General features: G+C 42.6%; 1 protein-coding gene across 3 annotated transcripts in view; it reads left to right on the forward strand.

The window, feature by feature from the left end:
* Positions 1-26436, forward strand: part of zfpm2a (zinc finger protein, FOG family member 2a) — a 937618-nt gene that overhangs the window by 323492 nt on the left and 587690 nt on the right. For 2 of the 3 annotated variants that reach the window (XM_072570601.1, XM_072570603.1), the window contains exon 3: positions 10464-10553. The exons of the other annotated variant lie outside the window; for it this stretch is intronic. In XM_072570601.1, the coding sequence (XP_072426702.1) occupies positions 10464-10553 (90 nt within the window). The remainder of the gene's footprint in view (positions 1-10463; positions 10554-26436) is intronic. 3 annotated transcript variants of the gene reach the window in all.

Here is a 26436-nt window from a genome sequence, read left to right on the forward strand (position 1 = left end):
TTGTGTCCTCTGGTTCGGCACTCCCCTATCAACGGAAATATGTTCCCTCCTGCCAGAGTGTCCAGTCCTTTCATAAGCCTATACGTTTCAATCAGGTCCCCTCTCAGTCTTCTAAACTCAAGGGTATACAAGCCCAGTCGCTTCAGTCTTTCCATGTAAGGCAATCCTGCCATTCCAGGAATTGACCTCGTGAACCTACGCTGCACTCCCTCAATAGCCAGAATGTCTTTCCTCAAATTTGGAGACCAGAACTGTACACAGTACTCCAGGTGTGGTCTCACCAGGGCCCTGTACAGCTGCAGAAGCACCTCTTTGCTTCTATACTCAATCCCTCTTGTTATGAAGGCCAGCATGCTATTTGCCTTCTTCACGACCTGCTGTACCTGCATGCTTGCCTTCATTGACTGGTGGACAAGAACACCCAGATCTCTCTGAACAGCCCCTTTACCTAATTTGATACCATTGAGGTAGTAATCTGCCTTCCTGTTCTTGCCACCAAAGTGGATAACCAGACATTTATCCACATTAAACTGCATCTGCCATGCATCTGCCCACTCACCTAACTTGTCCAGGTCACCCTGTAATCCCCTAACATCCTCATCACATTTCACCCTACCACCTAGCTTTGTGTCATCAGCAAATTTGCTAATGTTATTGCTGATACCATCTTCTATATCATTTACATATATTGTAAAAAGCTGCGGTCCCAACACGGATCCCTGCGGTACCCCACTGGTCACTGCCTGCCATTTCGAAATGGAGCCGTTAATCACTACCCTTTGTTTCCTATTAGCCAACCAATTCTCTATCCAATCTAGTACTTTGCCCCCAATCCTGTGTGCCCTAATTTTACTCACTAACCTCTTGTGTGGGACTTTATCAAAAGCTTTCTGAAAGTCCAGGTACACTACATCCACTGGATCTCCCTCGTCCATCTTCCGAGTTACATCCTCAAAAAATTCAAGAAGATTAGTCAAGCATGATTTCCCCTTCATAAATCCATGCTGACTCTGTCCTATCCTGTTACTATTATCCAGATGTGCCGTAATTTCATCCTTTATAATAGACTCCAGCATCTTTCCCACCACTGAGGTCAGACTAACTGGTCTATAATTTCCTGCTTTCTCCCGCCCACCCTTCTTAAAAGGTGGCACAACATTAGCCGCCCTCCAATCCTCAGGAACCAACCCCGATTCTATTGAACTCTGGAAAATAATCACCAGCGCATCCACGATTTCCCGAGCCACCTCCTTCAGTACCTTGGGATGCAGGCCATCAGGTCCCGGAGACTTATCAACCTTCAGACCTAACAGTCTCTCCAACACCAAATCCTGGCAAATAGAAATTCCCTTAAGTTCAGGTCCTTCAGCCACTGTTACCTCAGGGAGATTGCTTGTGTCTTCCCCAGTGAACACAGATCTGAAGTACCCATTTAATTCCTCTGCCATTTCTTCGTTCCCAGTAATATATTCCCCTGCTTCTGTCTTCAAGGGCCCAATTTTTGTCCTAACCATTTTTTTGCCTTGGACATACCTAAAAAAGCTTTTACTATCCTCCTTTATATTCTTGGCCAGTTTACCTTCGTACCTCATTTTTTCTCTGCGTATTTCCTTCTTACTAATCCTCTGTTGTTCTTTAAAAGCTTCCCAGTCCTCCGTTTTCCCGCTTATCTTTGCTAAGTTATACTTTTTCTCTTTTAACCTTATATGTTTCTTTACTTCCCTTGTCAGCCACGGCCGCCCATGTCTCCTCCTGGGATCTTTCTTCCTTTTAGGAATGAACTGATCCTGCATCTTCTGCATTATACACAGAAATATCCGCCATTGTTCCTCCACGGTCTTCCCTGTTAAGGTATTAAACCATTGAACTTTGGCCAGTTGCTCCCTCATAGCTCCATATTTCCCTTTATTCAACTGAAATATATGATGATGAGACTAAATCTTGGAACCATTACAGATTTATTTTAATTTGTTCTATTTTAATAGAATAATGTAAGTGTAGTCTATCTTGAAGTGATATTTTTTACATCAGTGTTTTTTGATGCACGGTTCATTCAGAAGCAAATTTTTCAATGGTATTCTCGTATTTGCAGTCTTTCGGTCCTCAAGTAGAAAGGCAATATCATGGAGCATTGACAAAAGCAGGTTTGCTTGGACAACATATCTAAACTGCAACATTAAAATCCCTGTAGTGTCTGTGATAATTTTAATTGTACCTTAAGCCCTAATGTACCATTGCTGTATTTCTGTCTGTAATTAATGCAGAGGTGTCATAGAACTACGACTGACCTTCATCTCCCAGAAACTATTCTTCCTCTTCCTCCCATCAAAAACCGAAAAGGTAGGGCAGATAATTGTAAAAACAAATAAAACTCCCCAAATGGAATGATCTCCATAATTCTGTTCAGGTTCCTACGTGCCAAGTGACCATGAACTGACCGCTATAATATCATAATAGGCTGAATGGCAATGGGTGCATTTGATCGTACTCGGGGAAAGCCAGTCCGTCCGTTGCATTATGTCACTTGCTCACATAATCTTTGATATAATGAAAGTTGTTAACATCTTTTGTACATGTTTTGATCATACACTGGTTAATCCCAATGGCGCTGATGCAGCGCATGGAAAGCTTGTGGCGGCACAGTGGCACAGTAGTTAGCACTGCTGCCTCACAGCACCAGGGCCTCGGGTTCAATTCCAGCCTCAGACATCTGTCTGTGTGGAGTTTGCACATTCTCCCCGTGTCTGCATGAGTTTCCTCTGGGTGCTCCGGTTTCCTCCCACACTCCAAAGATGTGCAGGTCAGGTGAATTAGCCATGCTGAATTGCTCATAGTGTTAGCTGCATTAGTTGTAGGGAAATGGATCTGGCTAGGTTACTCTTCAGAGGGTCAATGTAGACATGTTGGGCCAAATGGCCAGTTTCCATGCTGTCGGGAATCTAATCTAATACAGTAAGTGTATGGCTAGCTTGTAACGGGTCTGATGCATAAAATCTTAGGACCATGATCATTGTCATTACCATTGTCATTATATCACATGAAATGTGGCTGGATCTGGTAAAAAAAAACTGCACAGTAAATGACCTGCTTCACTAGGTCCAAAGCAGACCCTCTGCAAAAATACACTAAACTACAACGTACCTGCTCCACAGTTTCCTAGGAAGGACCACATAACTGAAAGCAGTCACAATCCACTCCAGCAGACCACTCAAATGTATGAAACCTGCGAGGAAGCGGGGTACGCATGCTGACCTGCTAGTAAGACTGAGACTTTTCGGTTTCAAGACTCCCCCCCTCCCCTCACCCCCCCACCCCCCCTCTTCCAAGCTTACTCCCTAGCAAATGTAGGAGAACAAATTGGACAAACTCAGATCACAGTTCAGCTTCCAGCATGAACTGTGGGCCTGCTGCACACTTTGCTTCACAGAACCCTGGTTCAATACATCCATTCCCGACTGTGCACTTCAGGCTGATGGTTTACCTATCCATCGTATGGACCGCAGAGCATCCTCTGGTAAGACAAAGAGTGGAGGGGTTTGCTTTTTAATCAACAAATTGTGGTGCACGGACATTGCAACCCTGGGCAACCGTTGCTCCCCAAACCTCGAATCCCTCATCATCAAATGCTGCCCCTTCTATCTACCACGGGAAATTTCCGCTGCTGTGTACATACTGTTACAAGCAAAGATTGAGGAAGCTCTGGATGTGCTGTACTCCACCCTAACACCCTGGAGACGGAACACCCAGGTGCCCAGTTTATTCAATCAAGCCAGTCTAAGGAAGGTGTTACCCAAGTACTACCAGAACTTTACCTGCCCCACTAGGCGCTCGAACATTTTAGACCACTGCTACACCACTGTGAAAGATGTCCACCGCTCCATCCTCCGCCCTCATTTCGGGAACTCTGGCCACAATGCCGTGTTTCTTCTCCCGGCTTACAGGCAAATGCTCATGCAGGAGACTCCCTCGCCGATGCAGGTCCAGTGTTGGTTGGTGGAGGCAGAGGATCAAATCCGGTGCTGTCTGGAATCAGCTGATTGGTCCATGTTCAAACAGTCTGTAGGTACTTTGGACGAGTATGCCACCACCATCACAAACTTTATCAGCAAGAGTATGGAGGACTGCATACTGAGGAAGTCAATCTGGATATTCCCCAACAGGAAACCCTGGATGAATCAGGATATATAGAACCTACTAAAAACCAGGTATGAGATCTTCAGATCAGGAGACCCACTCAAATATAAGGAATCCAAGTATGACCTTTGTAGAGCCATTAAGACAGTCAAGGGCCAATACTGATCCAAACTAGAGATCCAGACAAATACCTGGCGACTATGGCAAGGACTGAATGACATCACAGGTTCTGAAAAGAAACAGTGCAAGATAGCAGACGATGATCGCTTTGAGCAGAATTTGGCGGAGAGGTAACACCTATTCCGACAAATCCTGACAAACCTATCCCAACAGTCACTGCATCAGAGGTCAGATCAGTTTTCCTTCGTGTGAATCCAAGGAAACTGATGGGACCAAGACATGGTACCAGGCCATGTACTCAGAGCATGCTCAGATCAACTGGCAGATGTCTTCTCGGACATCTTCAACCTGTCCCTGCAGCAGGCCACTGTCCCTGTCTGTTTCAAGAGGGCCAACATCATCCCTGTGTCTAAGAAGGCTCATGAAGCATGTCTCAATGACTACCGCCCATTGACCATAACTTCAGTGGTCATGAAATGCTTTGAAAGGCTGGTCATGGCATTAATCAACTCCAGCCTCCCCACTACACTTGACCCACACCAATTTACCTATCGGACCAACAGATCCACGTCAGATGCCATATCACTTGCCGTTCACTCCTTCCTAGAACATCTTGACACCAAGAACAGCTACATAAGAATTCTATTCATTGACTGCAGTTCAGCCTTCAATACTATTATCCCCGCGAGACTGATTATTAAACTTAGTGGTCTTGAACTAAGCCCCACTCTCTGCAATTGGATCCTCAATTTCCTGACCCACAGGCCTCAATCAGTGAAGACTGGGGATAATACTTCATCCTCACTAACACTCAACATTGGACACCCCCCCCCCCTCAGGAGTGTGTAATCAGCCTGCTACTGTACTCACTCTGTACCCTTGACTGCATCGCCAAATACCAGACTAATACCATTTACAAGTTTGCTGATGACACCACCATCGTCAGTTGCGTCTCAGATGACGATGAAACAGACTGCTGACGGGAGGTGGAAGACCTGGAAAAATGGTGCACTGAGAACAAACTAGCTCTCAATGCTGACAAAACCAAGGAACTCGTTATTGACTTTTGGCAGGGTGTTACGCATGCCCCCCTACACATTAACAGCACAGAGGTGGAACAAGTGGAGAGTATCAAGCTCCTGGGAGTAGTCATCGATAACAAGCTTTCCTGGACTCTTCATGTGGATGCATTGGTTACAAAGGCCCGAAAACGTCTCTTCTTCCTCAGGCAGCTCAGAAAATGTGGCATGACATGAATATCCTTGCCACCTTTTATAGGTGCGCTATCGAGAGCATTTTGTCTGGATGTATGACTACCTGTACCTGTACTGTACCATTCAGGATCGGAGATGGTTACAGAGTGTGGTGAACTCGGCTCGGACAATCACAAAGGCCAACCTCCCATCTATAGAATCCATCTACCAGGCCCGCTGTCTAGGAAGGGCTGCCAGCATTCTCAACGATCCAAGCCACCCTAGCAATGTTTTTCTACGACCCCTACCATCAAGGAAAAAGTACAGAAGCCTGAACACATGCACCAACCAGTTTTAGAACAGTTTCTACCCTACTGTTGTTAGAATACTGAATGGACTCACGAACCCTTAATATTTGCCCGTACCTGTGTTTTTTGTTTTTACTTCTGTTTACCTACTGTTCACTTATCTATGCTATTTTACTATGTGATCTGCCTGTATTGCTTGCAAAACAAAGCTTTTCACTGTGCCTCAGCACATGTGACAATAAATTCAATTCAATCCTGATATTTTCCTGTAGGAGACTGCAGAGGTCCAGACAGCCAATCTGCTAAGCCTTAGGATCTGTAGGTATATTGTTTCCATTTGCTTTCTGGTGTACGCTTGACATACAGCTGGATGGCTTTCATTCTTTGCTTTGCCTGACAAAGTAAAGTTAGTGGATATGATGTGTTTGGATTCTTCGAAAGCTTTTGACAAGGTGTCACACAGAAAGCTGTTGAATTGATTTAGATTTTAGACATAAATTTAGGTTTTATTGTCATGTATACTCAAGTACAGGGTACAGCAAAAAGTATACAATGTTACCACACATGGTGCCATTTAGATACAATGTACCTAGGTACAAAATCTCGTTTCTTGTTCTACTTCTGTAACTAAGCTTAAGAGGTTTAGCACCACAGTTTTCTTAGTATAAAAGTGAAAAATAATTTTAAAATGTCAAACATTACAGTACTTTCTTCAGCCATGGGCCTGCTAATGTTCGAGACTGGACTTTGTTCCAGAGGGCTCGCTCTCCCCTGCTCTGGGCATGGTTTTACCCATGCTGGGCTAAGACACGTCCATGCTCACTAACCACCTTCACCGCCAACTGCTGGTACTGACCTCCATCGAGCACAACAAGCTACGTTACCACTCACAAGGCTTTGGCCCAGACAGCCACTTCACCGCTCACCATGGCTGCTGCCATTCTTTGCGACTCACTACCATTGTGCCACTTTTTTCCATCACCACCTTATTGCTGCTGCTGTCACTGCTGACCACTGTCTCGCTGCAACCAACATCAGTCATCATCATTCCCCACAGTCCCTATCCTTTACCTCTGGTCATCATCTGGGCTCACACTGGGCCTCAACTTCTGCCGTGTTAGCCATCTCACTGCAGAATCCTGCTCTGGTGCCACTTCAGACATGAGATAATACAGTGTTAAGGGCAAGATGCTGCTATGGATAAATGATTGGCTGACTGACAGAAGGAAGTCCGTAGGGATAAAGGGGTCTTCTTCAGAATCACAGCTGGAGACTAATTGAATTCTGCAGGGGTCCAAGTTTGAACTACAACTTATCACATTATACATTAGCGATCTGGACGAAGGAACTGACAGCATTGTTGTGAAATTTACAGGTGAGACAAAAATAGGTGGAGGGACAGAGACAGGTAGTGTTGAGGAGGCAAGATGGCTGCAGAAAGGCTTAGACAGGTAAGGAGAGTGGGCAAAGAAGTGGCGGATGGAATACAATGTTATTCAACTGGTCAGAAGAATAGAGGTGTAGTCTATTTACTAAATGGGGAAAGGCTTTGGAAATCTGAAGCACAAAGGGAAATGCGAGTCCTAGTTTAGGATTCTCTTAAGGCTAACATGCAAGTTCAGTTGGCAGTGAGGAAGGCATATTCATTTCAAGTGGGTTAGAAACAAGAATATATTACTGATGCTGTATAAGATTCTGGTCAGACTGCGTTTGGAATATTGTGAGCAATGTATGGGCAATGTTGGATCCCATATGTAAGGAAGAGATGTGCTGACATTGGAAGGAATCCAGAGGAGGTTTACAAGAACAATCCTGGGGATGAAAGGCTTGTCATATGAGGAGCGGTTACGGATACTGGGTGAAGTCCAATGAAGTCTAAAAAAAAAGAACACTGAGAAATCTGGACACAGTGGACATGGAGGAGATGTTTCAACCTATAGGAGAGACGAGGACCCGGGACACAGCCTCAGAGTGAAGGCACAACCTTTCGGAACTGAGATGAGGAGGAATTTCTTCAGCTAGAGCGTGGTTATCTCCGGAATCATTTCTGCAGAGGGCCAGGGAGGCTAGGTATTTGAAGGTATTTAGGACAAAGCTAGATAGGTTCTTAATTGGTAAGGGGGATCAAAAGTGATGTGGAGAAGGCAGGAAATGATGGTTGAAAAACATATCAGCCATTATCGAATGGCAGAGCACACTCAATAGGCTGAATGGCCTCATTCTGCTTCTGTATCTTCTCCTCTTATATGATCTGCCAAGTATAGTGCTACTGAATTTAATATGAATATTGTCCACGAAACTCAGAAGGTCAAGTACAGTGGTCCACCTTACAGCTTTTGCAATGACACTGATTGAGTGTGAGGGCTAACAGCTCATTGTGATCTTTGGAAGATGGAATCTCATGTCCTTACCAAACTGTTATAGTGATAAAATGGGACTAATAACCAAAATGTAACTTTGAAGATTTAACATACAGAAACAATTTGATCCAGACCAATTTTTTGGCATTTGGAAACAGATATTAAATATGAGATAAGTAGCACTCGCTAAGTTACTGGTTCATATTAGTTTGATAATGTAAGTGACAGTCTCGATGCTTATCGTAGCTTCCAAGCTCTGGAGTATAAATTAGTACTGAACATAAGTTCCCATTAACAGTTTGTCAAGTATCCAGTCCTCAATTACAAATGAGAAGGTGAGATTTGCACATACCATCTATACATACCATTAGTATTCATCAAGTAAAAGTTATTCATCTACTAGAGCAGAGATTAATTATAAGCATCATCATACAGAAGGACAACTCTCAGAAATACTTAAGTGATTGGATGTGAACTTATGACCATGATTTTAAGTGGTTTGATGCTTATTGATGGCATTTCCACACAGGAAACGAGGACTAAAAACACCATAACAATAATTTATTAAAACTATTGCAGTACTTTCAGCAGAGCTACCTCACTTAACATACTTGTTCCAGGAAAGCACAATCTCCAAAAAAATAATTTGAGTTCTTCTACTTAGCAGCAGGTGAGAGTATTGCTCTGATTTCCAATTCTGGCAGTGTTTTACATCCTACCATCCAAAGCTGCAAATGTTCTGATAAACAGGGAGTGGGCCACAAATGATTGTATGCACTCTTTTTGGGGTTGATTGAGGTTTTTTTAATTAATGGAATGTGAGTATTGCTGCCAAGGTCAGGAGTTATTTTCTCTTCCAAACTGCCCTTTTGATCAATGGTAGGGGTTTTCATTGAAATGTAGTGAAATTTTAGAATGCTGTTAAGAGACAACCATTTTGTTGTGGGCCTGAAAACATATGATAGGCTTGATTGGGTTAAGATAGAATATTCCTATCTTAAAGTGAATCAACCAGATGGGGTTTTTACTGTAAACCAGTAGCTTCATGATTGCTATTATTGATTTCTTCAATTAACTCAATCTACTGTGTGTTTCAGAATCATTAGTTCAGGCCTCTGGAAACTAGTCCAGTCACATAAACACAACACCCCCATACCTGCTAATAATAAGCACTATTGAGGTTGTTGCAACTTTCACTTCCAACCAAAAATTAGACTAAAAGCTCGCATTTACCAATTGACATTTGTTTTATTATAAATCAATTTCAAACTCTTCCTTGTCCTACCATCTAAACTCATGTAAAAACAACCAGAAATTAGCAGCAAAATTACAAGATAATGGATTCTACTAACAATAATCACCAGTTAAAGTTAACTTTTCAAATTTTATTTTTCTCTTTGTGAATATTTGGTGCATTGAACAAAAATGAATTAATTTATTGACTAACTACAGCTTTGACTTCTTGCTATCTATATTCAATTTCTGCCCATTAGGGGGCAATTAGAACCCAAATGCAAGGAAAATAAAAGTAGGCAGGTGAATAAGCACCTCGAAGACTTGATTACCAGTTGCTCTATCTAACTACACCATAAACGATATAGATGAGAATCTGGTGGAAACGATAGTCAGGCTTGTGGATGATTGACTGGATGGTTGCCCGTTAGGAAGAAGATCTAAGGTTGTTGCAGGACATACTGGACCCATACAAAACATTGGTTGGGCTACAGCTGGAATACTGTGCACAGTCTAGTCACCACATTAGAGAAAGGATGTGATTGCACGAGAGGGGATGCAGGGGAGATTCACCTCTGGGCTGGGGCATTTCAACTCTGAAGATAGGCTGGATACGCTCAGGTTGTTTTCTTTGGAGAAGAGAAGGCTGAAGGGAGTCCTGAGAGAGGTGTATAACATTATTAGTGGCATTGATACGGGGGATAAAATCAGTTATTCCCTTTAGTTGATAAATCAATGACAAAGGGGCACAATTATAAGGTGAAGAGCAGGAGGCTTGGGATTGGGAGGGTTGAGGAAAACATTTTCTACCCAGAGGCTGGTGGGAGTCTGGAATACATTACCTGGAAGGTAGTGAAGTCAGGAAACCTTGAAACCTTTAAAAAGTACTTGAATGAGCACTTAAAATTTCATTACATTAAAGGCTAGAGGCCTAGTGCTAGAAATTAAGATGAGTATAGATGTAGATTAGTTTTGTCATTGCAGACAAAATGGGCCAAAAGGCCTCTTCTATTATATGGTTCTTTAGTTGTACAGCTTTTAGTCCTTTTTTCTGGAGAGGAAGCTTTCACTATGAACCTATAGATGCCAACTGTGAACGTTGTTTTGTTTTTTAGGTGATGAAGATGGCGTTAGGGAAACAGCACAGTCAGATGGAGAAAAGCCAGGGCGTTCTAATTTGGAACATGAAGACTGGAATGGGCCAGGTATTACCTCAACATTCCACCATCTGTTTTTATTTCTGTTTGCTGTTGTTCTGAATGAAACTTTGGGGGATGATCTGATCATTATTTGTATCCATTTGTATCGAGGAAAGAAAAGATTGTATTGAAATTTGTTTTTGATCATTGTAATAATATGTAGCAGACATAGGAGGTCACATAACATGCTATGTTTTGTACTTTAAGTGCTATTGTAGGAACAGAGGTGCCCTCAATTGAGGAGGGGATATGTATTTTTGTCAACATAATTACCAACAGGGTAAAAATAGATGTCTGAGTCTGAGCAAGTCTGCAAAGGCTCTCTGTACATGAAAGAAAATCGGCCTTTTTTTTTCTTTAAACAGCACCTTAATGATTCAACCCAACTTCTAACATTTACGTCAATTTGATCCTAATGTTTTTGGGGCCCCATCAAGAAAGAACCACATTGGAGCTGCTCAAAATTGTCAGTCAACAAATATGGCCAAGAACGTTTGCACACATCAGAGAACCTTGGAAAGTTTATAGGCATCAGGAAGAGTGGTTCAAGAATTGTGACTTTGGGATTACTTATCCCTGAACTGTAGTGATTTTAATGAGGTCAGTCAGGTGAAAATCATAGAAAATGCGTTTCCTGATTGGAGCTGTTAATCTGGTCCAATCAGGGAGCCCTGGCTGATAGATATAAATAGGAATGTCAGAGATTCTGTTCATTCTGAGAGCTGGCTCTGAGGAAGCTGGATCAATGTTAAGGACTTTCTATGTATAAATAAATGGTGACTTTGTGATGGGATATGTTCTCTGTGGAGTTATTCCAGGAGCAATGAGAATGGTACTGAAGAAATTCAATCACAACTTTGAGTTTAAATAAGCATTTCTGGCATCATGTTGTTAGTTGGGAAGTTTGATTTGCTCGATTCTGCCATCAAAGACTCAGCCCAGTATGTGGAAAGAATGCATTATTTTTTCCAGGCAAATTACAATGAGTAATTCTCCTGATAGCTTGTGTGGACCTGCAGGTTTTTCAGTTATTAGGAGCTTAACTTTCCCAGAGGCAACAGATACTAAAACCTTTCAGGGGTCGACACCTTTAGTTAAGGAATATTATGACTCTAAGCCTCCTGTAATTCTGAGATGTTATTGCTTTACTTGGCAATTCAAAAACCAGAGGAATCTATGTCAGGATCTTTGATGAGATTAAAATGACTGGCAGAGGCATATGACTTTGGTTTAACCCTTAGTGAAATGCTGAGAGACTGTTTGATATGTGAGATTAATAATATAGCCATGCAAAGCACCTACTAGATGAAGTCCAACTGGACATGAAGCAGGCACTACAACTAGCTTTATCATTAGGAAATCCACAAGAGGAGCATTTGAGTTCAAGGGCATTCCAATAGAAGTGGATTCCCTCACCAGTCTGACTCAGCTTGGGAACATCAACTAAGGGAAGGCAAATACATAGCCTCACTAAGGAGATATCCTTAATGGAGGGACTATAGGTCAGCCCACAGCCAAGCATTGCCCAAGCGGTTAAAATTTTCTTCAGGATCCAGGCTGGCAAGCCACTGCAAGTATGCTGACTCAAGACAGCAAAAGAATTCCACTAGACCTAAACAGAATAAGTAAACTTATAGGACTGTATCCAGGACAGTGCACACCCTGAAAAATCCGTGGGCGGCACGGTGGCACAGTGGTTAGCACTGCTGCCTCACAGCGCCAGAGACCCGGGTTCAATTCCCGCCTCAGGCGACTGACTGTGTGGAGTTTGCACGTTCTCCCCGTGACTGTGTGGGTTTCATCCGGGTGCTCCGCTTTCCTCCCACAGTCCAAAGATGTGCAGCTCAGGTGAATTGGCCATGCTAAATTGCCCGTAGTGTTAGTTAAGGGGTAAATGTAGGGGTATGGGTGGGTTGTGCTTTGGCGCGCCAGTGTGGACATGTTGGGCCGATGGGCCTGTTTCTACTGTAATCTAATCTAAAATCCACTTACATCTGGAACAATTAAATTACTTAGCAAAATCCAAATCAGAGCCAATCAAAATAAATGTCTAATTCAATGGTCATCCAGTCCCACTTAAATGCCTAGAAGGTTTCCAGGAAGGACAAGGGACTATCAAGGAAACATAGCAATCTTGCATGTTTAATAGGAAGCAATTCTGCAAGGCCCACCATTTGCCAAATGTAGAAGCAGATATCACAAGGATGGAAAGCAAAGGAATCATTAAACAAGTCCAGTTTGTGTAAAGGGCAGCACCGATCGTACCGATTGTGAAACCGAACAGGTCAGTTCGCCTTTGTGGGAATTTAAACAAACAATAAACTGCTTTTCACAGCTGGATAAATAGCCAAACCCTCACATTGTGGATTTATACAAAAACTGTCAGGGGGAGGTGTCCTTCACAAGCTGGACATGAACCATGCGTGCTCGCAATTGCGGTTAACTGAAGTTTGCCAGAAATATGCTACAATTAATAACCATAAGAGTTTGTGCCAATATACAAGATTGCCATCTGGGTATTGTCAACTGTGCAATTTTTCAGGGGGTGATGGAGAATATTTTACAAGGTCTATCCCAGGTCACCATTCTTCTATAAGACATTCCAGTAACAGGGAAGATCAATAAGGTGCACTTACAGAACTTGGACACAGTCCTTAGATATTTCTCTGAGGTGGGAACACGCCTTATGAGGGAAAAATGTGTGACCTAAATGACCTAACCAGGCTACAGAGTGGACAAGACCAGGTTACACTTTTTGGAAAATGAAGTAAGGATAATTAAAGGTACCCTGGCTCCCTGCAATAGAGCTTAGACCTTAGTTTGGGTTGGTGAATTACAGGGTATTACGAAAATTTCATACATAACCTGGCCTCTATCCTGGCAACATTGCATCAATTCTTAAAAAATGTCAACCTTGAAAGTGGTCATGGAGCCATGCCATAGGTTTCAGTGAAGTGAAGAAACAGCAATGATCCTTTCAGGTGTTGGCACTCTGATCCCAAGCAAGTTCTGGTATTGACAAGAGATGATACGAAGATAGGTGGAGTTGTGGACAGTGAGGAGGGCATTTGTCGTTTGCAAAGGGACTTAGATATGTTGCAGAGCTGGGCTGAGGAGTGGTAGATGGAGTTCAACCCTGCCAAGTGTGAGGTTGTCCATTTTGGAAGAACAAATAAGAATGCGGAATACAGGGTTAATGGTAGGGTTCTTAGTCAGGTGGAGGAACAGAGGGATCTTGGGGTCTATGTACATAGATCTTTGAAAGTTGCCACTCAGGTGGATAGAGTTTGTAAGAAGGCCTATGGAGTATTATCGTTCATTAGCAGAGGGATTGAATTCAAGAGTCGTGAAGTGATGTTGCAGCTGTACAGGACTTTGGTTAGGCCACATTTGAAGTACTGTGTGCAGTTCTGGTCGCCTCACTTTAGGAAAGATGTGGAAGCTTTGGAGAGGGTGCAGAGAAGATTTACCAGGATGTTGCCTGGAATGGAGAATAGATCGTACGAGGATAGGTTGAGAGTTCTCGGCCTTTTCTCGTTGGAACGGCGAAGGATGAGGGGTGACTTGATAGAGGTTTATAAGATGATCAGAGGAATAGATAGAGTAGACAGTCAGAAACTTTTTCCCGGGGTACAATAGAGTGTTACAAGGGGACATAAATTTAAGGTGAAGGGTGGAAGGTATAGGGGAGATGTCAGGGGTGGGTTCTTTACCCAGAGAGTGGTGGGGGCATGGAATGCGCTGCCCGTGGGAGTGGTAGAGTCAGAATCATTGGCAACCTTTGAGCGGCAGTTGGATAGGTACATGGATGGGTGCTTAATCTAGGATAGAAGTTCGGCACAACATCGTGGGCCGAAGGGCCTGTTCTGTGCTGTATTGTTCTATGTTCTATGTTCTAGATGCCTCCCCAGATGGCATCAAGGTAGTATTAGTTGGAGATTTGCAATGGAGAGCAAATGCCCAAAACTGTTTGCATCCAGGACTTTGGCTCATGCAGAATGTAAATATGCCCTGAAAGAAGGAAGGTTTGGCAGTCATATTTGCAGTCAAGAAGTTCCACTATTATGTTTATGGATCTAAATTTATAATAAAAGCAGATGAAAACTCCCTTTTAGGTCTACTTAAAGAGGACAAGGCAGTGAGCCCATATCTTCAGGCCGAATTCAGTAGTGAGTTCTGTTACTAAGTGGAACACTTGCAGGCCAAGTAGCAAATGCAGGTGCATTGAACCGCCTCCCATTGGCAGATCCATCCTGCCAGTGGTACTACCACTGGAAAAGTTTATAACGGTTTTTAATTATCTGGACATACTTCCAATCATAACTGATAATATCAGACATTTATCACGGAAAGATCCCTTCCTGCCAAAATTGAAACAGCTGGTAGTTACTGGGGAAACCAAGCCTGTCACAACCAGAACTGAAATATTTTTGGACTTGGAGAAGCCAGATCACATTGAAAAATGGCAAATCATTGTAGGGAGCAAGAGTGATTGTCCCAAGCAAAAATCACTGCCAGATGCTGTCTGAACTCCATCACAGTCTTCCAAATTTTTCAAAATGAAGTTGTTGGTGAGAAGTTATGTCTGGTACCCAGATTTGGATGGGACAGTTCCAGATTGCCAGTAAGGACAAAAATTACTGCCAGCAGCTCCTCCACATTAATGGTAATGACCAGGTAACCCCTGGACTCGAGGGCATGTTGACTGTGCAGGTTCCTTAATCAGCTCAATGTTCTTAGTCATTGTGGATGCTCACTCACAGTGGCTGGACATGCATAGAGTTAATTTATCAAAAGCTGGAAAGATGATAGAATAACTGCATGCAACTTTTGCAAAACCTTTGGACTCCAAGAAGTGTTGACCACAGATGACAGGCCATAGTTTACTCATAGGGAATTTGAGTATTTCCTAAAGTCAAATGGTATTCATCATATCAGGATAATTCCATACTGTTATTCATCCAATGGTCTGGCAGAAACAACAGTCCAAACTTTGAAGGCTTAAAGCAACAGCCTATAGATTCACTGGATACCAAACAGGTCTGGTTTCTATTTGATTAAAGGACCACCCCTCTTGCAACTACTGGGATAGCTCCAGCTCAGTTACTGATAGGAGAAGACTCCGCCCCAAGTTGTCTGATCTTGCTGGACCTGGCGGGGAGAAAGTGAGGACTGCAGATGCTGGAGATCAGAGCTGAAAATGTGTTGTTGGAAAAGCGCAGCAGGTCAGGCAGCATCCAAGGAACAGGAGAATCGACGTTTTGGGCATAAGCCCTGAAGAAGGGCTGATGCCCAAAATGTCGATTCTCCTGTTCCTTGGATGCTGCCTGACCTGCTGCGCTTTTCTAGCAACACATTTTCGGACCTGGCGGGGAGGCTGAATTGACATTAGGAACACCAATCCTGGACACAAGACCGTGCTAAACAGACAGACTGTTCACATCAGGGGACAAAGTCGACCGTATAAAAGTTGCAAGATGCAGGAACAAAATGTGCCTGGCTGCTTGATTGCCTTTCCAACTGTTTCACAACCCATGGCTCTGTTCGTCAAGTGTTGAAGATACCTTAAGATCTGAGATGGCCAAGGTAGATGTCGCCATTGTGACACCTTTGCTGCTTGCAGAGCAAGAATGAATTTCTTCTGAGTGGGCTCAAGAGACGAACTACAGTTTGTTACATGCTGCCTGTATCAGAGGCAGGATTGGAGGAAACTGACCTGCTAAAACACCCCAGGAAGAGCTACAAAAAAAGTACTGGCCTATTTCTTCAGACTGAATGGGGATGGAATATAGTGATTGTAATGAGGTCAGCCAGGTGTACCTCTTGGATATGTGTTCCCTGTTTGGGTTGTTAATCTGTTTCAGTCAGGGAGCCCAAGCTGACTGATATAAACAGGAGTGTTAGAGGTTCTGTTCACCCTGACAACTAGTTTTGTGGAAGCTGAATCAGTGTCAATGACTTTCCACATGTAAATAAAAGGTGACTTGGTAATGAGGTACTGGCGTTTATGCAATTATTTCATGAACCATGATTGGACACTCCAAAAATAGTGGTCTAAGTTGCCTGTCCTAGAGAAGGTGTTGGCCTTTCACTCCGTGTTGCAACTAAAGAATATTTTGGTTGATTGATTACAAATGTAATCAGTAAAATATAATATTACACTCTCCACCCCCTAGACTTGGGTGTTCAAGCTCCCCTAAAAATAGACTCTACTTTTAGTTTTTGTCAAGTGAGGCCAGTGCTACACCAAGCCTAAAGGCCAGGGCACAAGAAGTCTCAACGGAGAGGCTCTGGCCTCAATCCTTCCTCTATTATTGATTGCCCTTCCCAGAACATACAGGTCACTTTGTTTTAAGGCCAGGGTATTGCTTATAAAGACCTTGACTGAGCATATGACTGTCATTGAACCCCCCCAACAATAAAGTTAAGGAAGGAATTTGTTAGAACTATTGAGCAATTTTCAGAGTCTGGTGAAAATAAAAAAAATCTAAAATTGTTAGAATTATAAAACATTACAATAGGAGGTTGGATAAAGTATAACTAAAATATTACAAAATACCTTGCTCTGAATTTTCACTACAATGGAGATCCATTTCATCATGGTGAAAATGGTTAACGGGTCTAGAAATTTGAAGTCTGTCTCTGAACCCAGGACATATTATTTTCATGGACTGAATTAGAAATATGTATATGTTTTGCAGAAGTAAATGCTGATAGAAATCAACAGCTGCCCTCCACTGCTGTGTGAGTTTGGTGACCAAGATGTTTGAAGAATGAAGTGCATAGATTACACCTGAAAAGAGTAGACTTGAACAGTGCACTTGTTTGATACTCTGGCTACTCTAAAGTACAGGCCATGCACTCTTTTGATATATTCCAGTACACGTTGGAAGAGGTCAGGTGTCCTTTGGGATTGCTAGAAGTTCACATAAATGTGCATAGAAAGTGCATAAATTCACGGAACTCTGTAGTTCATCAGAGCTGTCAAAAAAATTTGTCAGTAGTGTAAGAGGAGTTGTCAACAGTAGCTTTCAATGGACCTGTCAATATAAGTCCTGCTCTTTAAGTTTTTGAAAAGATGTTTGTGTGTTCATAAGAAGAAAATCAGTACTTGTTTCAATTTAGTGTCATAAACCTCTACTACTGAATTAATGTTGATGATTCATTTCATAACTAGTGACTTGATTTAATTTATTGTATGCACACATGCCTAAGTACAGTGAAAAACTCTGTCTTGCGAGCAGTACAGATAAATCAAAGCAAACAAGAACATGCAGATCATAGGGTGCTTAGACAGAGTGAGACATACAGATTACAGCTACACAGGAGGTGCACAAAGCAAGATTAACATCAGCAAGGCCAACATTATTTGAAATTAAAGAGCCATTCAGCAGTCTACTAATAGCAGGGGAATAAACTATTCTTGAACCTATTGGTGCATGTGTTCAAGCCTCTGTATCTTCTGCCTGATGGAAGAGGTTGTAAGGGAACACTACTGAGGTAGGAGGGGTCTTTGATGATTATGGCCAACTTTCTGCAGCAATGAGCAGTGTAAATGGAGCCCATGGATAAGAGGTGCGTTTCCATGATGGTTTGGGCTGTGCACACAATTTTCTGTAGTTTTTTTTATGGTCATGGGCAGAGCAATTGTCATACTAGACTGTTATGCACCTAGTTGGATGCTTTCTGTTACATCTGTAAAAGTTTGTGAGAGTTCTTGTGGACATGCCAAGCTTTAAGCTATCTGAGGACGAAGAGACATTATTGTTCCTTCTTCACCGTCACATCTACATGGAAGGTCCGGGACCGATTGTTGGTTATTGTCACTCTTAGGAACTTGACACTCTCAACCCTCTTCACTTCAACTCTGTTCATGTAGATAAGGGTGTGTCCCCCTCCTTTCCTCGTGAGGTCAATGATCAGTTCTTTTGTTTTGCTGACATTGAGAGAGAGATTGTTATCATTACATTACGATACCAAGCATTCTATCTCCTTCCTATATTCTGACTCATTGTTTGATATCCATCTTACCACATTGTCAGCAAACTGATAAAGGGCATTCATATAGAATTTGACCTCACAGTCGTTTGTGTACAGGGAGTACAGTAGGGGGTTGAATACGCATCCTTGCGCCAGTGTTGAGGGTTATCAAGGAGGAGGTGCAGTTGTTTATCTTCACTGATTGCCATCTGTGGGTCAGGAAGCTGAGGATCCAGTTGCAGAGGATGGACATGAGACCTAAGTCTTGGAGTTTTAAGATTAGTCTGGAAGGGATTATGGTGTTGAAGGCAGAGCTGTAGACAATGAGTAGAAGTCAGACATAGGTATCCTTGTTATCCAGGTGTTCCAGGGATGAGTATAGGGCTAGAGGAATGATGTCCACTGTGGAGCTGTTTTGCCAGTAGGCAAATTGCAGGGATTGGGGCAGGCTGGGAGTCTAGAGTTGATCTGAGCCATGACCTCTCGAAGCACCTCATGATTGTGGAGGTCAGTGGCACTGGGTGGTAGTAATTTAGGCAGATTGCATATATTTTCTTTGATCTTTTATCACTTGATTTGCTTGCAACTCAGTTTGCTGGATAACTTCACGGTGGCTATAGATTCTTTCAATTGAGAAAATAAATTCCAATACTTGTTCTATTAAAGAATTCATTTGAAATTTATTTTCATTTATTTATTCACAGAATGTGAAGGTGTTGGCTCGGTCAGCACTTATTATCCATTCTTAATTACCCTGAGAAATTGGTGTTTTGTCACCTTCTGAACAACTGCAGTCCATGGACCTAGGCACACACACAGTGAATTTTGGATAGAACTTCCAAGACCCAACAACAGTGAAAGAATACTGATCTCATTCCAATGCAAGAATGTATGAGACTTAGAGAAAATCTTGCAGGCAGTTATCCCATGCATCTGTTGTCTTTGTCTTTCTGGAAGTATGTTGTGGTTCTGTTTGCCGAGCTGGGAATTTGTGTTGTAGACGTTTCGTCCCCTGTCTAGGTGACATCCTCAGTGCTTGGGAGCCTCCTGTGAAGCGCTTCTGTGATGTTTCCTCCGGCATTTATAATGATTTGTACCTGCTGCTTCCGGTTGTCAGTTCCAGCTGTCCGCTGCAGTGGCCAGTATATTGGGTCCAGGTCGATGTGCTCATTGATTGAATCTGTAGATGAGTGCCATGCCTCTAGGAATTCCCTGGCTGTTCTCTGTTTGGCTTGTCGTATAATAGTAGTGTTGTCCCAGTCGAATTCATGTTGCTTGTCATCTGCGTGTGTGGCTACTAAGGATAGCTGGTCGTGTCGTTTTGTGGCTAATTGGTGTTTATGGATACGGATCGTTAGCTGTCTTCCTGTTTGTCCTATGTAGTGTTTTGTGCAGTCCTTGCATGGGACTTTGTACACTACATTGGTTTTGCTCATGCTGGGTATTGGGTCCTTCATTCTGGTGAGTTGTCTGAGAGTGGCTGTTGGGTTATATGCTGTTATGAGTCCTAGTGGTCGCAGTAGTCTGGCTGTCAGTTCGGAAATGCTCTTGATGTTTGGTAGTGTGGCTAGTCCCTTGGACAAATCACTATAAATGCCAGAGGAAAGATCACAGAAGCACTTCACAGGAGGCTCCCAAGCACTGAGGATGTCACCTAGACAGGGGACGAAACGTCTGCAACACAAATTCCCAGCTCAGCGAACAGAACCACAATAACGAGCACCCGAGCTACAAATCTTCTCACAAACTTTCTGGTAGTATGTTTATAGGTTCGGAAGATGCTGCAAGAGGAATTCCCGTGATTTGCTGTAGGGCCAGTGGTACCAATACTGCTGCCAGACTCTGAGTGAGTTTCTGCCATTTGCTGTGGTTTCACATCATTAAACTGAGGGGATGAACTGGCTCTCTTTTGTTACCCACCTTTGGTTGTTCACAACATGGATAATTGAGAAAAAAAGAATCCCTTCCCTTTGTGGATACCTTTCTCCAAGACCCAAATGGACTTGTTTTGAAGGGAGTAATGACTGCATCGGCATCACCTCATGCTCTCACGAGGACTTGAAGAGTTCATCAATTTCACCAATACATTCCACTCCGCCCTTAAGTTCACCTGGACCATCGCGGACACCTCCCTTCCCTTCCTGGACCTTTCCATCTCCATTAACACAACACAGACATCTTCTACAAACCCAATGATTACCACAGCTACCTGGACTACACCTCCTCTCACCCTGCTTCCTGTAAAAATGCTATCCCTTGTTCCCAATTCCTCTGCCTCCACCACATCTGCTTCCAGGAGGACTAATTCCACCATAGAACACACCAGATGGCCTCCTTCTTCAAAGACCACAATTTCCCCTCCAATGTGGTCGATGATGCCCTCCAGCACATCTCCTCCACTTCCCGCACCTCTGCCCTCGAACCCCACCCCTCTATCCACAAGAAGGACAGTATCATCCTCTGCCATTTCTGATACCTACAAACGGACCCCACCACCAGAGATGCGATGGTCTAGCTCTGGGGTCATCCATCGTGTTTTCAATGATTTGGATGTTTGGCAGGAGTACACTGGGGAGGGGAGCCTTGAAACCCTGCAGTTTCAGTCTCACCTGAAGTCCAGTGCATCTCCCATGTTTCCTACGTAGGTGGCTGCTCCTAGTTGATCCTGTGAGGGAAGTCTGTTGATCTGGAAGGTGTGTGCGTACTCCTGTTGGGGTCCTGAGCATTCTGGGGGTCTGTTCAATTTGGACAGGCCTTCTTGATGTTAGGTCACTGTGGGTCAGGTCTTGCTCCTATACTGGTCAGGCCTTGGTTCTGCGACTAAGTGGAAGGCCTCTGATCCTTTTAGACTGGCCTCTGGCATCATTGCAGGGTCAGTAACCAGGTCACATCAGTCAGAGTATCTTCAAACATAAAAGTAAATTGAAGAGAACATTGTTACTATTTCTGATAGACTTAGAATTGAGCTTTAGAAGAACAGAAGGATTGTAAGAAATGTAAGAATAAGATGTTCTATAGACAGTTGGCAAAAAGTTGCCACTCTCCAGCACCATCTTGAAGTCCTGAGTGGAGTCCTGTTGGTCAATCGATCAAGAATATTTTTATTGTTCTCTCAAGTTGTAATGCTGAAGCAATACCTAAACATAGTAAATTATAACAGAATGTGTAAAATGGTATGATAAATTGTGTACACAATTTCGAATCTGCATGCAAGAAAAATTGCCAAACATCCAGTATTTGATAAGAGCTTTGTAAAAATAAAGCTATTTTCTGGTTCTGCCAAACTTTCAGCCACACACACCACTAGCTGAGTCATGCTTCAGTAGCTTGAGTTAACTGTTTGAGATCCACACAAATTCAATGTGACCTATTTAGTTTCAAAACTGGAACCATGTCTGGAAAACAATTTGTCAATGAGGTAGTTATTTTGTGTAACATTGATTTGATTTCTTCATTAAATTCTGTAAAAGTGAGTGAGGATTTTTCCTTGAGGTGAACAGCCTAATATGATGGAATAAGCTCTTACCAGCTTCCCAGGATTTCTAAGTAGTTGTGGAAATTTTGTTCAGAGTGATGTGTGAGTTGTAAATTTGTACTAGTTCTTCTCCTTCAAAGTGAATAATCCTGATTTTGGATCATATACAAATTTCCTGTAATCTTCCCTGGTTTATGCTGAAGTGTAGCTGTTACTCCTCCCTTGGCTTTTGTTGTATGCTTTCTGGACCATGTAGTTGTATAGCTGATGTCTGGAGGAAGTCTTGCCTTCGATTCTGTGTCAGAAAGACCTAAAGCTCTTAATTCCAGCGCGTAATTTAAGGTTTAATTATCTATCATTCCTGTAAATTCTTTCAGAAATGATAATTAAGTATCTTTTACATCTTTTTTTAATGCTACTAGCTTTAAAGGGTTTCTCTTTTAATTGGGGTGGACAACTTTGAAACTGCCCTCCTTTTACGGAAATGGCATTCTACGTTTTGGCAGGACAATGTTTGCGCCAATGTCATCTTTTCCTGCCACAGTGAGAACACAGTGACATATATTAAGCCATCCTTGTCCTTTCCTTCCTGAAGAAGGGCTTGTGCCCGAAATGTCGATTCTCCTGTTCCTTGGATGCTGCCTGACCTGCTGTGCTTTTCAGCAACACATTTTCAGCTCAGTATTGAGTAGATGCGTCCACTCCAATGACCCACAAACTGCACTGTATCATTTTTCTCCACAAGGTTACCTTGTTGTCTTGGTTCTTTGTCTGTCTGTGGAGCCATTTCTGCCACTTTTCAGCCAACTTCATACATTTTCAAAGCACATACGTCAGGACATATTTTTAATTATTTTATTTATTTTAGCTGCACTAATGTAACTTTTACTCATTACTTACTTACTTATTACAAATGACAATTAATTTTGAAATAAACGTAATTGTTGAATAAGTCTTAAGACTTATATGAATGGTAATGAAATCGAGCAGGCAAATGTGGCCATCATAAAGAGTGCTCCTTTGTAGCCCTCCACCATAGCTGCAGCATTGTCTGCTGATAGTTGGTTTCCACACAGACAGACATCTCCTAGTGTATGATTGCATATGTCACTGATGCACAACACTAATGTATTAAAAATTGTAATCACATAAGTCATGGCATCAAAGCAAGAGAGCAGACGTGATGCATCCTTCCTATAACATGTCTAGGAACGAATTTCCTCTCCTCCATATAAATAATTAAAGAATATGAGATTTTTGTCTAAAGTTTCTTCGATTTAATTAATAAATTGTAGGATGGATTCACAGTCTGGGCACTAGACCACTGTGGATTCACTGATAAATGAGATACAGTATCACATCACAGTCTGGGCATTGAAACACACTGGATTCACTGGTTAATGAGATACCTATGAGAACACAGTCTGGGCACAGAGATACAGTCTATGATTCACTGTTTCATTGAATATAGAACAGTACAGCACAGTACAGGCCCTTCAGCCCACGATGTTGTGCCGAGCATTTATCTTAATCTAAAAGCAACTAACCTACACACCTCTCAATTTACATGTCTCCTATACATTCCTCCAATCACCTTAAAATTATGACCCCACATGTCAGCCATTTCTGACCTGGGAAAAGTCTCTGGCTATCTACTCTACCTATGCCTGTCATTACCTTTTACACCTCTATCAAGTCACCTCTCTTCCTTCTTCTCTTCAGTGTTAAAAGCCCTAGCTCACCAAACCCCTCTCCATAAGACAAGCCCTCCAATCCAGGCAGCATCCTGGTAAATCTCCTCTGCATCCTGTTTAACACATCTACACCCTTCCTATAATGAGATGACCAAAACTAGACACAATATTCCAAGTGTGGTCTCACCAGGATTTTATAGAGCTGCAGCAAAGCCTTGCAGCTGTTAAACTCAATTCCCCTGTTAATGAAAGCCAAAACACCATACGCCTTCTTAACAACCCTACCAACTTGGGTGGCAACTTTGAGGGATCTATGTACGTGGACCCCAAGATCCCACTGTTCTTTTACACTGCTAAGAATCCTGTCTTTAGCCCTGCATTCAGCATTCAAATTCAACCATTCAAAATGAATCACTTCGCATTTATCCAGGTTGAACTCGATGAGATACAGTAAGGAAACATATACTGGATACTGGAACACAGTCTATGGATTCATGGTAATAAGCCTGTGATTCACTGGTTAGTTAGTTGTAGTTGGGTATAACTGTCTCATCACTGGAACACAGATATTGCTTCACTGAATAATGAGAATGCAGTTTGGGCACAGAAATAAACTTTGTGATTCAATATTTAATGAGGTGAAGTACAGGATCACAGTGTAGGACCTGGAGATCTTGTGGATTCACTGGTTAATGAGATAAAGTATGGGATAAGATATAGAAGCAGAATGAAGCCATTTAGCCCCATCAGGTCTGCTCTACCATTGGATCAGAGCAATGGTAGAGCAGTGATGATATGTTTCTCAAACCTATTCTCCTTCCTTTTCCCCCAAACCTATGATGCTTTTACTAATCAAGACCTATGTATCTCTATTTTAGACATGCAATGAACTTGGAGTCCACAGCCTTTCATAGTAATGCAATCCACAGATTTGTTAGGTCACAGATGGAATACACAGTTCAGGTTGCCACACTCACCAGAAGCACTGGAGAAGGTGCACAGGCGATTCACCAGGATGTTGCCTCAGATGAAAAGCCTCAATCATGAGGAGAGAGATAGGCAGGTTTTGTTTTGCTTGGAGCAGAGGAGGCTGAGAGAGAATTGATTGAAATTACTAAATTGTGAGAGGTACAAGCAGAGTAGATTATGAGAATTTCTTCCCCGAGGCATATGTGTCGAAGAACAGAGGGCATAAGTTTAAGGTGGGGAGTAAATGATTGAAAGGAGATCTGAGAAATAATTTTTTTTCACCCAGAGGATGATCAACAAATGAAAGTGCCATGTGAGAGAATGATGGAGGCAGATACTTTTACAACAGTTAAGAAGCATCTGGATGTGTACTTAAAATGCCATGTTGTAGTAGGCCAAGGGTAGGTATATGAGATTAGTGTAGTTTGGTTTTTGTTAGTCAGTACAGATACGGTGGGCCAAAGAGCCTGCTTCTATGCTGTATGACTTTATGACTCTGAGATTCACCATCCACTGCCGAAGGAAATTCCTTCTCATCTCAGTTCTAACAGGTTGTCCTTTCATCCTGAGGCTGTGGCGTCAGGTCCTGCTAGTCTCTCCTGCCAATGGAAGTATCTCCTCCCCATCCACTCTACCCAGGCCTCTCAGTATTCTGTAAGTTTTAATGAGATAACCCCCTTATCCTTTGAAACTCCACTGAGTATAGGCTCAGAATCATCAACCACTTCACAAGTGACAAACCTTTCATACCCAGGATCATTCTTGTGGGTAAGGTCTAAGGCCAACACATCCTTCCTTACATATGGCTCACACCACTGCTCTCAATATTCCAAATGCAAGCTGACCAGAGCTTGATACAGCCTCAGCAATACCTCCATGCTCTTGTATTCTGGCCCTCTTAAAATAAGTGTTAATATTGCATTTGTCTTTCTAACAGGCAATTGAACTTAAGAGAATCCTAACCTAGGACTCCCAAGTCCCTTTGTGCTTCAGATTTCTGAAGCCTTTTCTCCATTTAGAAAATAGTCCATCCCTCTATCCTTCCGACTGAAGAGCATTACTTTACACTTTTCCACATGGAATTCCATCTGCCACATCTTTCCCCACTCTCCAAACCTGTCCGAATCCTTTTTCAGTCTCTCCACTTCCTCAACAGTACTTATCCTACCACCCATCTTTGTGTCATTTGAAAATTTAGCAACAATGCCCTCAGTAACTTTATCTGGATTGTAAATGTATAATGTGAATAATTGTGGTCCCATCACAGACCCCCTATTGAACTCCAATAGTCACTGGCTGCCATTCTGGAAAAGCCCCCTTTATCCGTACCCTCTGACTTGCAGTCAGCCAATCCGCTATCTGTGGAAGTACCTTATCCCTAACATCATGGACTCTTATGTTGCAGACTCCTGTGTAGCAGCTTGTCAAAGGCCTTCTGGAACTTTAAATAGATCACATATTTAGGCTTTCCTTTGTTGGCTTGCTTGCTATCTCCTCAGAGAATTCTAATAGATTTGTCAGGCATGAAGTTGTGCTGACTCAGCCCTATTTTACCATGCACTTCCAACTACACCACAATCTCACTCTTAATAATAGACTCTAAAATCTCACCAACATCTGAGGTCAGGCTAAACCGACCAATAAATTCCCATCTCCTGTTTCCCCTCCCTTCTTAAATAGACATGCTATTTTAACCATTTTCCAGTCCTCTGACACCCTGAGTGACTTCTGAAAGATCGCCACCAATGCATTGACAATCTCCTTAGCAATC

The sequence above is a fragment of the Chiloscyllium punctatum genome, chromosome 5 (genome assembly GCF_047496795.1).
Source record: "Chiloscyllium punctatum isolate Juve2018m chromosome 5, sChiPun1.3, whole genome shotgun sequence".
Lineage (NCBI taxonomy): Eukaryota > Metazoa > Chordata > Chondrichthyes > Orectolobiformes > Hemiscylliidae > Chiloscyllium > Chiloscyllium punctatum.